General features: G+C 46.6%; 1 protein-coding gene across 1 annotated transcript in view; it reads right to left on the bottom strand.

Moving 5' to 3' along the window:
* insrb (insulin receptor b) overlaps positions 1-13678 on the bottom strand; it is a 281258-nt gene that overhangs the window by 62926 nt on the left and 204654 nt on the right. The window contains exons 11-12 of the mRNA XM_045687930.1: positions 12402-12685; positions 11791-11939 (exon numbers count right to left, since the gene is read on the bottom strand). Of these exons, the coding sequence (XP_045543886.1) occupies positions 11791-11939; positions 12402-12685 (433 nt within the window). The remainder of the gene's footprint in view (positions 1-11790; positions 11940-12401; positions 12686-13678) is intronic.

Below are 13678 nucleotides of genomic sequence, written 5' to 3' on the forward strand. Positions count from 1 at the left end.
TGGTACTGACCTCAGGGTCACCTATCCTCCTGTAGCTGATCTAGTATTGGTACTGACCTCAGGGTCACCTATCCTCCTGTAGTTGATTCTAGTATTGGTACTGACCTCAGGGTCTCCATCCTCCTGTAGTTGATTCTAGTATTGGTACTGACCTCAGGGTCACCTATCTATCCTCCTGCAGTTGATTCTAGTATTGGTACTGACCTCAGGGTCTCACTATCCTCCTGTAGTTGATTCTAGAATTGGTACTGACCTCAGGGTCACCATCCTCCTGTAGTTGATTCTAGTATTGGTACTGACCTCAGGGTCACCATCCTCCTGTAGTTGATTCTAGTATTGGTACTGACCTCAGGATCTCCATCCTCCTGTAGTTGATTCTAGTATTGGTACTGACCTCAGGGTCACCCATCTATCCTCCGGCAGTTGATTGTAGTATTGGTACTGACCTCAGGGTCACCTATCCTCCTGCAGTTGATTCTAGTATTGGTACTGACCTCAGGGTCACCTATCTATCCGCCTGTAGTTGATTATAGTATTGGTACTGACCTCAGGGTCACCTATCTATCCGCCTGTAGTTGATTATAGTATTGGTACTGACCTCAGGGTCACCTATCTGTCCTCCTGTAGTTGATTCTAGTATTGGTACTGACCTCAGGGTCACCCATCTATCCTCCTGTAGTTGATTCTAGTATTGGTACTGACCTCAGGGTCTCCTATCCTCCTATAGTTGATTTGAGTATTGGTACTGACCTCAGGGTCTCCCATCCTCCTGTAGTTGATTCTAGAATTGGTACTGACCTCAGGGTCTCCATCCTCCTGTAGTTGATTATAGCATTGGTACTGACCTCAGGGTCACCCATCTGTCCTCCTGTAGTTGATTCTAGTATTGGTACTGAACTCAGGGTCACCTATCCTCCTGTAGTTGATTCTAGAATTGGTACTGACCTCAGGGTCACCATCCTCCTGTAGTTGATTCTAGTATTGGTACTGACCTCAGGGTCATCTATCTATCCTCCTGCAGTTGATTGTAGTATTGGTACTGACCTCAGGGTCTCCTATCCTCAAATAGTTGATTCTAGAATTGGTACTGACCTCAGGGTCACCATCCTCCTGTAGTTGATTCTAGTATTGGTACTGACCTCAGGGTCACCTATCTATCCTCCTGCAGTTGATTGTAGTATTGGTACTGACCTCAGGGTCACCTATCCTCCTGTAGTTCATTCTAGTATTGGTACTGACCTCAGGGTCACCTATCCTCCTGTCGTTGATTCTAGTATTGGTACTGACCTCAGGATCTCCATCCTCCTGTAGTTGATTCTAGTATTGGTACTGACCTCAGGGTCACCGATCTATCCTCCTGCAGTTGATTCTAGTATTGGTACTGACCTCAGGGTCTCCATCCTCCTGTAGTTGATTCTAGTATTGGTACTGACCTCAGGGTCACCTATCTATCCTCCTGCAGTTGATTGTAGTATTGGTACTGACCTCAGGGTCTCCTATCCTCCTGTAGTTGATTCTAGTATTGGTACTGACCTCAGGGTCACCATCCTCCTGTAGTTGATTCTAGTATTGGTACTGACCTCAGGGTCATCTACTATCCTCCTGTAGTTGATTGTAGTATTGGTACTGACCTCAGGGTCACCTATCCTCAAGTAGTTGATTCTAGAATTGGTACTGACCTCAGGGTCACCCATCCTCCTGTAGTTGATTCTAGTATTGGTACTGACCTCAGGGTCACCTATCTATCCTCCTGTAGTTGATTCTAGTATTGGTACTGACCTCAGGGTCACCTATCTATCCTCCTGTAGTTGATTCTAGTATTGGTACTGACCTCAGGGTCACCCTATCCTCCTGTAGTTGATTCTAGTATTGGTACTGACCTCAGGGTCACCTATCCTCCTGTAGTTGATTCTAGTATTGGTACTGACCTCAGGGTCACCTATCCTCCTGTAGTTGATTCTAGTATTGGTACTGACCTCAGGGTCTCCTATCCTCCTGTAGTTGATTCTAGTATTGGTCCTGACCTCAGGGTCACCTCTATCCTCCTGTAGTTGATTCTAGTATTGGTAAAGACCTCAGGGTCACCTATCTATCCTCCTGTAGTCGATTCTAGTATTGGTACAGACCTCAGGGTCACCTATCTATCCTCCTGTAGTTGATTCTAGTATTGGTACTGACCTCAGGGTCACCTATCTATCCTCCTGTAGTTGATTCTAGTATTGGTACTGACCTCAGGGTCACCTATCTATCCTCCTGTAGTTGATTCTAGTATTGGTACTGACCTGAGGGTCACCTATCTATCCTCCTGTAGTTGATTCTAGTATCGGTACTGACCTCAGGGTCACCTATCTATCCTCCTGTAGCTGATTCTAGTATTGGTACTGACCTCAGGGTCACACTATCCTCCTGTAGTTGATTCTAGTATTGGTACTGACCTCAGGGTACATATCCTCCTGTAGTTGATTCTAGTATTGGTACTGACCTCAGGGTCACCTATCTATCCTCCTGTAGTTGATTCTAGTATTGGTACTGACCTCAGGGTCACCCTATCCTCCTGTAGTTGATTCCAGTATTGGTACTGACCTCAGGGTCACCTCTATCCTCCTGTAGTTGATTCTAGTATTGGTACTGACCTCAGGGTCACCTATCTATCCTCCTGTAGTTGATTCCAGTATTGGTACTGACCTCAGGGTCACCTATCCTCCTGTAGTTGATTCTAGTATTGGTACTGACCTCAGGGTCACCTATCCTCCTGTAGTTGATTCTAGTATTGGTACTGACCTCAGGGTCACCTATCCTCCTGTAGTTGATTCTAGTATCGGTACTGACCTCAGGGTCACCTATCCATCCTCCTGTAGTTGATTCTAGTATTGGTACTGACCTCAGGGTCTCCTATCCTCCTGTAGTTGATTCTAGTATTGGTACTGACCTCAGGGTCACCTATCCTCCTGTAGTTGATTCGAGTATTGGTACTGACCTCAGGGTCTCCCATCCTCCTGTAGTTGATTCTAGAATTGGTACTGACCTCAGGGTCTCCATCCTCCTGTAGTTGATTCTAGCATTGGTACTGACCTCAGGGTCACCTATCTATCCTCCTGTAGTTGATTCTAGTATTGGTACTGACCTCAGGGTCACCTATCTATCCTCCTGTAGTTGATTCTAGAATTGGTACTGACCTCAGGGTCACCTATCCTCCTGTAGTTGATTCTAGTATTGGTACTGACCTCAGGGTCACTACTATCCTCCTGTAGTTGATTCTAGTATTGGTACTGACCTCAGGGTCACCTATCTATCCTCCTGTAGTTGATTCTAGTATTGGTACTGACCTCAGGGTCACCTATCTATCCTCCTGTAGTTGATTCTAGTATTGGTACTGACCTCAGGGTCACCTATCTATCCTCATGTAGTTGATTCTAGTATTGGTACTGACCTCAGGGTCACCTATCCTCCGGTAGTTGATTATAGTATTGGTACTGACCTCAGGGTCACCTATCTATCCTCCTGCAGTTGATTGTAGTATTGGTACTGACCTCAGGGTCACCTATCCTCCTGTAGTTCATTCTAGTATTGGTACTGACCTCAGGGTCACCTATCCTCCTGTAGTTGATTCTAGTATTGGTACTGACCTTAGGGTCACCCATCTATCCTCCTGCAGTTGATTGTAGTATTGGTACTGACCTCAGGGTCACCTATCTATCCTCCTGTAGTTGATTCCAGTATTGGTACTGACCTCAGGATCTCCATCCTCCTGTAGTTGATTCTAGTATTGGTACTGACCTCAGGGTCACCTATCTATCCTCCTGTAGTTGATTCCAGTATTGGTACTGACATCAGGGTCACCTATCCTCCTGTAGTTGATTCCAGTATTGGTACTGACCTCAGGGTCACCTATCCTCCTGTAGTTGATTCTAGTATTGGTACTGACCTCAGGGTCACCTATCCTCCTGTAGTTGATTCTAGTATTGGTACTGACCTCAGGGTCACCTATCCATCATCCTGTAGTTGATTCTAGTATTGGTACTGACCTCAGGGTCACCTATCCTCCTGTAGCTGATAGTATTGGTACTGACCTCAGGGTCACCTATCCTCCTGTAGTTGATTCTAGTATTGGTACTGACCTCAGGGTCTCCATCCTCCTGTAGTTGATTCTAGAATTGGTACTGACCTCAGGGTCTCCATCCTCCTGTAGTTGATTATAGTATTGGTACTGACCTCAGGGTCACCCATCTATCCTCCTGCAGTTGATTCTAGTATTGGTACTGACCTCAGGGTCACCTATCCTCCTGTAGTTGATTCTAGTATTGGTACTGACCTCAGGGTCACCTATCCTCCTGTAGTTGATTCTAGTATTGGTACTGACCTCAGGGTCTCCTATCCTCCTGTAGTTGATTGTAGTATTGGTACTGACCTCAGGGTCACCCTATCCTCCTGTAGTTGATTCTAGTATTGGTACTGACCTCAGGGTCACCCTATCCTCCTGTAGTTGATTCTAGTATTGGTACTGACCTCAGGGTCACCTATCCTCCTGTAGTTGATTCTAGTATTGGTACTGACCTCAGGGTCACCCATCTATCCTCCTGTAGTTGATTGTAGTGTTGGTACTGACCTCAGGGTCTCCCATCCTCCTGTAGTTGATTCTAGTATTGGTACTGACCTCAGGGTCACCTATCCTCCTGTAGTTGATTCTAGTATTGGTACTGACCTCAGGGTCACCTATCCTCCTGTAGTTGATTCTAGTATTGGTACTGACCTCAGGATCTCCATCCTCCTGTAGTTGATTCTAGTATTGGTACTGACCTCAGGGTCACCTATCTATCCTCCTGCAGTTGATTGTAGTATTGGTACTGACCTCAGGGTCTCCTATCCTCCTGTAGTTGATTCTAGTATTGGTACTGACCTCAGGGTCACCTCATCCTCCTGTAGTTGATTCTAGTATTGGTACTGACCTCAGGGTCACCATCTATCCTCCTGTAGTTGATTCTAGTATTGGTACTGACCTCAGGGTCACTCTATCCTCCTGTAGTTGATTCCAGTATTGGTACTGACCTCAGGGTCACCTATCCTCCTGTAGTTGATTCTAGTATTGGTACTGACCTCAGGGTCTCCTATCCTCCTGTAGTTGATTCTAGTATTGGTACTGACCTCAGGGTCACCCTATCCTCCTGTAGTTGATTCTAGTATTGGTACTGACCTCAGGGTCACCTATCTATCCTCCTGTAGTTGATTCCAGTGTTGGTACTGACCTCAGGGTCACCCTATCCTCCTGTAGTTGATTCCAGTATTGGTACTGACCTCAGGGTCACCTATTCTCCTGTAGTTGATTCCAGTATTGGTACTGACCTCAGGGTCTCCTATCCTCCTGTAGTTGATTCTAGTATTGGTACTGACCTCAGGGTCTCCTATCCTCCTGTAGTTGATTCTAGTATTGGTACTGACCTCAGGGTCACCTATCTATCCTCCTGTAGTTGATTCTAGTATTGGTAATGACCTCAGGGTCACCTATCTATCCTCCTGTAGTTGATTCTAGTATTGGTACTGACCTCAGGGTCACCACTATCCTCCTGTAGTTGATTCTAGTATTGGTACTGACCTCAGGGTCACCCTATCCTCCTGTAGTTGATTCTAGTATTGGTACTGACCTCAGGGTCACCATCTATCCTCCTGTAGTTGATTCTAGTATTGGTACTGACCTCAGGGTCACCTATCTATCCTCCTGTAGTTGATTCTAGTATTGGTACTGACCTCAGGGTCACCTATCTATCCTCCTGTAGTTGATTCTAGTATTGGTACTGACCTCAGGGTCACCTATCCTCCTGTAGTTGATTCTAGTATTGGTACTGACCTCAGGGTCACCTATCCTCCTGTAGTTGATTCTAGTATTGGTACTGACCTCAGGGTCACCTATCTATCCTCCTGTAGTTGATTCTAGTATTGGTACTGACCTCAGGGTCACCCTATCTATCCTCCTGTAGTTGATTCTAGTATTGGTACTGACCTCAGGGTCACTCTATCCTCCTGTAGTTGATTCTAGTATTGGTACTGACCTCAGGGTCACCTTCTATCCTCCTGTAGTTGATTCTAGTATTGGTACTGACCTCAGGGTCACCTATCCTCCTGTAGTTGATTCTAGTATTGGTACTGACCTCAGGGTCACCTATCTATCCTCCTGTAGTTGATTCTAGTATTGGTACTGACCTCAGGGTCACCTATCCTCCTGTAGTTGATTCTAGTATTGGTACTGACCTCAGGGTCACCTACTATCCTCCTGTAGTTGATTCTAGTATTGGTACTGACCTCAGGGTCACCTATCCTCCTGTAGTTGATTCTAGTATTGGTACTGACCTCAGGGTCACCTATCCTCCTGTAGTTGATTCTAGTATTGGTACTGACCTCAGGGTCTCCCATCCTCCTGTAGTTGATTCTAGTATTGGTACTGACCTCAGGGTCACATCTATCCTCCTGTAGTTGATTCTAGCATTGGTACTGACCTCAGGGTCACCTATCTATCCTCCTGTAGTTGATTCTAGTATTGGTACTGACCTCAGGGTCACCCTATCCTCCTGTAGTTGATTCTAGTATTGGTACTGACCTCAGGGTCACCTATCCTCCTGTAGTTGATTCTAGTATTGGTACTGACCTCAGGGTCTCCTATCCTCCTGTAGTTGATTCTAGTATTGGTACTGACCTCAGGGTCACCTATCTATCCTCCTGTAGTTGATTCTAGTATTGGTACTGACCTCAGGGTCACCTATCTATCCTCCTGTAGTTGATTCTAGTATTGGTACTGACCTCAGGGTCACCTCTATCCTCCTGTAGTTGATTCTAGTATTGGTACTGACCTCAGGGTCACCACTATCCTCCTGTAGTTGATTCTAGTATTGGTACTGACCTCAGGGTCACCTATCTATCCTCCTGTAGCTGATTCTAGTATTGGTACTGACCTCAGGGTCACCTATCCTCCTGTAGTTGATTCTAGTATTGGTACTGACCTCAGGGTCACCCTATCCTCCTGTAGTTGATTCTAGTATTGGTACTGACCTCAGGGTCACCTATCTATCCTCCTGTAGTTGATTCTAGTATTGGTACTGACCTCAGGGTCACCTATCTATCCTCCTGTAGTTGATTCTAGTATTGGTACTGACCTCAGGGTCACCTATCTATCCTCCTGTAGCTGATTCTAGTATTGGTACTGACCTCAGGGTCACCTAATCCTCCTGTAGTTGATTCTAGTATTGGTACTGACCTCAGGGTCACCTATCCTCCTGTAGTTGATTCTAGTATTGGTACTGACCTCAGGGTCACCTATCCTCCTGTAGTTCATTCTAGTATTGGTACTGACCTCAGGGTCACCTATCCTCCTGTCGTTGATTCTAGTATTGGTACTGACCTCAGGGTCACCCATCTATCCTCCTGCAGTTGATTGTAGTATTGGTACTGACCTCAGGGTCACCTATCCTCCTGTAGTTGATTCTAGTATTGGTACTGACCTCAGGGTCACCTATCCTCCTGTAGTTGATTCTAGTATTGGTACTGACCTCAGGATCTCCATCCTCCTGTAGTTGATTCTAGTATTGGTACTGACCTCAGGGTCACCCATCTATCCTCCTGCAGTTGATTCTAGTATTGGTACTGACCTCAGGGTCACCATCTATACTCCTGTAGTTGATTCTAGAATTGGTACTGACCTCAGGGTCACCTATCCTCCTGTAGTTGATTCTAGTATTGGTACTGACCTCAGGATCTCCATCCTCCTGTAGTTGATTCTAGTATTGGTACTGACCTCAGGATCTCCATCCTCCTGTAGTTGATTCTAGTATTGGTACTGACCTCAGGGTCACCTATCTATCCTCCTGCAGTTGATTGTAGTATTGGTACTGACCTCAGGGTCTATCTATCCTCCTGTAGTTGATTCTAGTATTGGTACTGACCTCAGGGTCACCATCCTCCTGTAGTTGATTCTAGTATTGGTACTGACCTCAGGGTCACCTATCTATCCTCCTGTAGTTGATTCCAGTGTTGGTACTGACCTCAGGGTCACCTATCTATCCTCCTGTAGTTGATTCCAGTATTGGTACTGACCTCAGGGTCACCTATCCTCCTGTAGTTGATTCCAGTATTGGTACTGACCTCAGGGTCACCTATCCTCCTGTAGTTGATTCTAGTATTGGTACTGACCTCAGGGTCTCCTATCCTCCTGTAGTTGATTCTAGTATTGGTACTGACCTCAGGGTCACCTATCTATCCTCCTGTAGTTGATTCTAGTATTGGTACTGACCTCAGGGTCACCTATCTATCCTCCTGTAGTTGATTCTAGTATTGGTACTGACCTCAGGGTCACCTATCCTCCTGTAGTTGATTCTAGTATTGGTACTGACCTCAGGGTCACCTATCCTCCTGTAGTTGATTCTAGTATTGGTACTGACCTCAGGGTCACCTATCTATCCTCCTGTAGTTGATTCTAGTATTGGTACTGACCTCAGGGTCACCTATCTATCCTCCTGTAGTTGATTCTAGTATTGGTACTGACCTGAGGGTCACCTATCTATCCTCCTGTAGTTGATTCTAGTATCGGTACTGACCTCAGGGTCACCTATCTATCCTCCTGTAGCTGATTCTAGTATTGGTACTGACCTCAGGGTCACCTATCCTCCTGTAGTTGATTCTAGTATTGGTACTGACCTCAGGGTTACCTATCTATCCTCCTGTAGCTGATTGTAGTATTGGTACTGACCTCAGGGTCACCTATCCTCCTGTAGTTGATTCTAGTATTGGTACTGACCTCAGGGTCACCTATCCATCCTCCTGTAGTTGATTGTAGTATTGGTACTGACCTCAGGGTCACCTATCCTCCTGTAGTTCATTCTAGTATTGGTACTGACCTCAGGGTCACCTATCCTCCTGTCGTTGATTCTAGTATTGGTACTGACCTCAGGGTCACCCATCTATCCTCCTGCAGTTGATTGTAGTATTGGTACTGACCTCAGGGTCTCCTATCCTCCTGTAGTTGATTCTAGAATTGGTACTGACCTCAGGGTCACCATCCTCCTGTAGTTGATTCTAGTATTGGTACTGACCTCAGGGTCACCTATCTATCCTCCTGCAGTTGATTGTAGTATTGGTACTGACCTCAGGGTCTCCTATCCTCCTGTAGTTGATTCTAGTATTGGTACTGACCTCAGGGTCACCATCCTCCTGTAGTTGATTCTAGTATTGGTACTGACCTCAGGGTCACCTATCCTCCTGTAGTTGATTCTAGTATTGGTACTGACCTCAGGGTCACCTATCCTCCTGTAGTTGATTCTAGTATTGGTACTGACCTCAGGATCTCCATCCTCCTGTAGTTGATTCTAGTATTGGTACTGACCTCAGGATCTCCATCCTCCTGTAGTTGATTCTAGTATTGGTACTGACCTCAGGGTCACCTATCTATCCTCCTGCAGTTGATTCTAGTATTGGTACTGACCTCAGGGTCTCCTATCCTCCTGTAGTTGATTCTAGTATTGGTACTGACCTCAGGGTCACCATCCTCCTGTAGTTGATTCTAGTATTGGTACTGACCTCAGGGTCACCTATCTATCCTCCTGTAGTTGATTCCAGTGTTGGTACTGACCTCAGGGTCACCTATCTATCCTCCTGTAGTTGATTCCAGTATTGGTACTGACCTCAGGGTCACCTATCCTCCTGTAGTTGATTCCAGTATTGGTACTGACCTCAGGGTCACCTATCCTCCTGTAGTTGATTCTAGTATTGGTACTGACCTCAGGGTCTCCTATCCTCCTGTAGTTGATTCTAGTATTGGTACTGACCTCAGGGTCACCTATCTATCCTCCTGTAGTTGATTCTAGTATTGGTACTGACCTCAGGGTCACCTATCTATCCTCCTGTAGTTGATTCTAGTATTGGTACTGACCTCAGGGTCACCTATCCTCCTGTAGTTGATTCTAGTATTGGTACTGACCTCAGGGTCACCTATCTATCCTCCTGTAGCTGATTGTAGTATTGGTACTGACCTCAGGGTCACCTATCCTCCTGTAGTTGATTCTAGTATTGGTACTGACCTCAGGGTCACCTATCCTCCTCCTGTAGTTGATTGTAGTATTGGTACTGACCTCAGGGTCACCTATCCTCCTGTAGTTCATTCTAGTATTGGTACTGACCTCAGGGTCACCTATCCTCCTGTTGTTGATTCTAGTATTGGTACTGACCTCAGGATCTCCATCCTCCTGTAGTTGATTCTAGTATTGGTACTGACCTCAGGGTCACCCATCTATCCTCCTGCAGTTGATTGTAGTATTGGTACTGACCTCAGGGTCTCCTATCCTCCTGTAGTTGATTCTATAATTGGTACTGACCTCAGGGTCACCATCCTCCTGTAGTTGATTCTAGTATTGGTACTGACCTCAGGGTCACCTATCTATCCTCCTGCAGTTGATTGTAGTATTGGTACTGACCTCAGGGTCTCCTATCCTCCTGTAGTTGATTCTAGTATTGGTACTGACCTCAGGGTCACCATCCTCCTTTAGTTGATTCTAGTATTGGTACTGACCTCAGGGTCACCTATCATCCTGTAGTTGATTCTAGTATTGGTACTGACCTCAGGGTCACCTATCCTCCTGTAGTTGATTCTAGTATTGGTACTGACCTCAGGATCTCCATCCTCCTGTAGTTGATTCTAGTCTTGGTACTGACCTCAGGGTCACCTATCTATCCTCCTGCAGTTGATTGTAGTATTGGTACTGACCTCAGGGTCTCCTATCCTCCTGTAGTTGATTCTAGTATTGGTACTGACCTCAGGGTCACCATCCTCCTGTAGTTGATTCTAGTATTGGTACTGACCTCAGGGTCACCTATCTATCCTCCTGTAGTTGATTCCAGTGTTGGTACTGACCTCAGGGTCACCTATCTATCCTCCTGTAGTTGATTCCAGTATTGGTACTGACCTCAGGGTCACCTATCCTCCTGTAGTTGATTCCAGTATTGGTACTGACCTCAGGGTCACCTATCCTCCTGTAGTTGATTCTAGTATTGGTACTGACCTCAGGGTCTCCTATCCTCCTGTAGTTGATTCTAGTATTGGTACTGACCTCAGGGTCACCTATCTATCCTCCTGTAGTTGATTCTAGTATTGGTACTGACCTCAGGGTCACCTATCTATCCTCCTGTAGTTGATTCTAGTATTCGTACTGACCTCAGGGTCACCTATCTATCCTCCTGTTGTTGATTCTAGTATTGGTACTGACCTGAGGGTCACCTATCTATCCTCCTGTAGTTGATTCTAGTATTGGTACTGACCTGAGGGTCACCTATCTATCCTCCTGTAGTTGATTCTAGTATCGGTACTGACCTCAGGGTCACCTATCTATCCTCCTGTAGCTGATTCTAGTATTGGTACTGACCTCAGGGTCACATATCCTCCTGTAGTTGATTCTAGTATTGGTACTGACCTCAGGGTCACCTATCTATCCTCCTGTAGTTGATTCTAGTATTGGTACTGACCTCAGGGTCACCCATCCTCCTGTAGTTGATTCTAGTATTCGTACTGACCTCAGGGACCTATCCTCCTGTAGTTGATTCTAGTATTGGTACTGACCTCAGGGTCACCTATCCTCCTGTAGTTCATTCTAGTATTGGTACTGACCTCAGGGTCACCTATCTATCCTCCTGTAGCTGATTGTAGTATTGGTACTGACCTCAGGGTCACCTATCCTCCTGTAGTTGATTCTAATATTGGTACTGACCTCAGGGTCACCTATCCATCCTCCTGTAGTTGATTGTAGTATTGGTACTGACCTCAGGGTCTCCTATCCTCCTGTAGTTGATCTCATACAGGATGATCATGCCATTGGGGGCTTTGGGCTCCAGCCACTTGATGTGGACAGAGTCTGGGTTCTCCAACACAATCTCATGGCTCACCTGGCCCACAATGTCATCAGCTTTCTCTGCAGGGAGAGGAGAACACAGGCAGAACCATCAAAGGGTGTGTGTGACTGTGTACAGCCTTACCCTCGGGCATGCTGTAGTCTGTTAGTGTCTGTGACTGTGTACAGCCTTACCCTCGGGCATGCTGTAGTCTGTTAGTGTGTGTGACTGTGTACAGCCTTACCCTCGGGCATGCTGTAGTCTGTTAGTGTGTGTGACTGTGTACAGCCTTACCCTCAGGCATGCCCGGTCTGTTAGAGTCTGTGACTGTGTACAGCCTTACCCTCAGGCATGCCCGGTCTGTTAGTGTCTGTGACTGTGTACAGCCTTACCCCCGGGCATGCTGTAGTCTGTTAGTGTCTGTGACTGTGTACAGCCTAACCCCCGGGCATGCTGTAGTCTGTTAGTGTCTGTGACTGTGTACAGCCTTACCCTCGGGCATGGTGTAGTCTGTTAGTGTCTGTGACTGTGTACAGCCTTACCCTCGGGCATGGTGCGGGCGCTGACGTAAGTGGCCATGCTGCAGCGTTGGGAGTCAGAGGGGTGGTTACAAACATGGATCTCTATCTGGTAGCTGGTGAAGTGGCGCAGGTTGGAGATGACAGTCGACTCCTTGGCGAACACCACAAGTGTCACCTTGGAGCCTTCCGCCACCTCGCCCTCTGGGCTGGGCGTGGTCGACGCGTTGGGCAGGGTGGGGGGAGTGGTCAGGAAGCGAGGCAGGGTGGCGTTGGCCACACCCACTGAGCGGCGCCGACGAGACGGTCTGAGGAAGAAAGGGGGGAGAAGCCAGGTGAGATGAGGCGTATTACACGGTAACAAAGAGCGAAGGAAAGTAATTGTAAACGTTCACAATAACCAATGACCTGGTTGTCCTATGGGACTAACCTACCTACCATACAGACCTCTGCTGAAGACCAACGTTAGTTTCTCCAACCTAGAAAGCCATTTTAACAACCCAACACAGCACCTAAATCAAAAGGTGTTTAACCAATTCACATGAGTTGACCTACTCTTCTCCATGCAAGGTTAGGTGAAGAGAGAGAGGCATTCTGAGTCTATGGTAAGTAGTCTTGTCCTCTGGTCACAATGTCATTTAACTCAGCCTGACTTTTACAACACCAATCTACTGACTTGGAGCGCCAAGTCTAGGTTCAAGAGGCTTCTAAACAGCTTCTACCCCCAAGCCATAAGACTCCTGAACAGCTAATCAAATGGCTACCCAAACTATTTGCATTGTCCCCCCCTCCTCTTTTACACCGCTGCTACTCTCTGTTGTTATCATCTATACATAGTCACTTGAATAACTCTACCTACATGTACATATTACCGCAACTTACCAGTGCCCCCCACACATTGACTCTGTACCGGCACCCCCTGTATATAGCCTCCACATTGACTCTGTACCGGTACCCCCTGTATATAGCCTCCACATTGACTCTGTACCGGTACCCCCTGTATATAGCCGCCACATTGACTCTGTACCGGTACCCCCTGTATATAGCCTCCACATTGACTCTGTACCGATACCCCCTGTATATAGCCTCCACATTGACTCTGTACTGGTACCCCCTGTATATAGCCTCCACATTGACTCTGTACCGGTACCCCCTGTATATAGCCTCCACATTGACTCTATACCGATACCCCCCTGTATATAGCCTCCACATTGACTCTGTACCGATACCCCCTGTATATAGCCTCCACATTGATTCTGTACCGGTACCCCCTGTATATAGCCTCCACATTGACTCTGTAC

This window comes from Salmo salar, chromosome ssa10 (genome assembly GCF_905237065.1).
Source record: "Salmo salar chromosome ssa10, Ssal_v3.1, whole genome shotgun sequence".
Classification (NCBI taxonomy): Eukaryota; Metazoa; Chordata; class Actinopteri; order Salmoniformes; family Salmonidae; genus Salmo; species Salmo salar.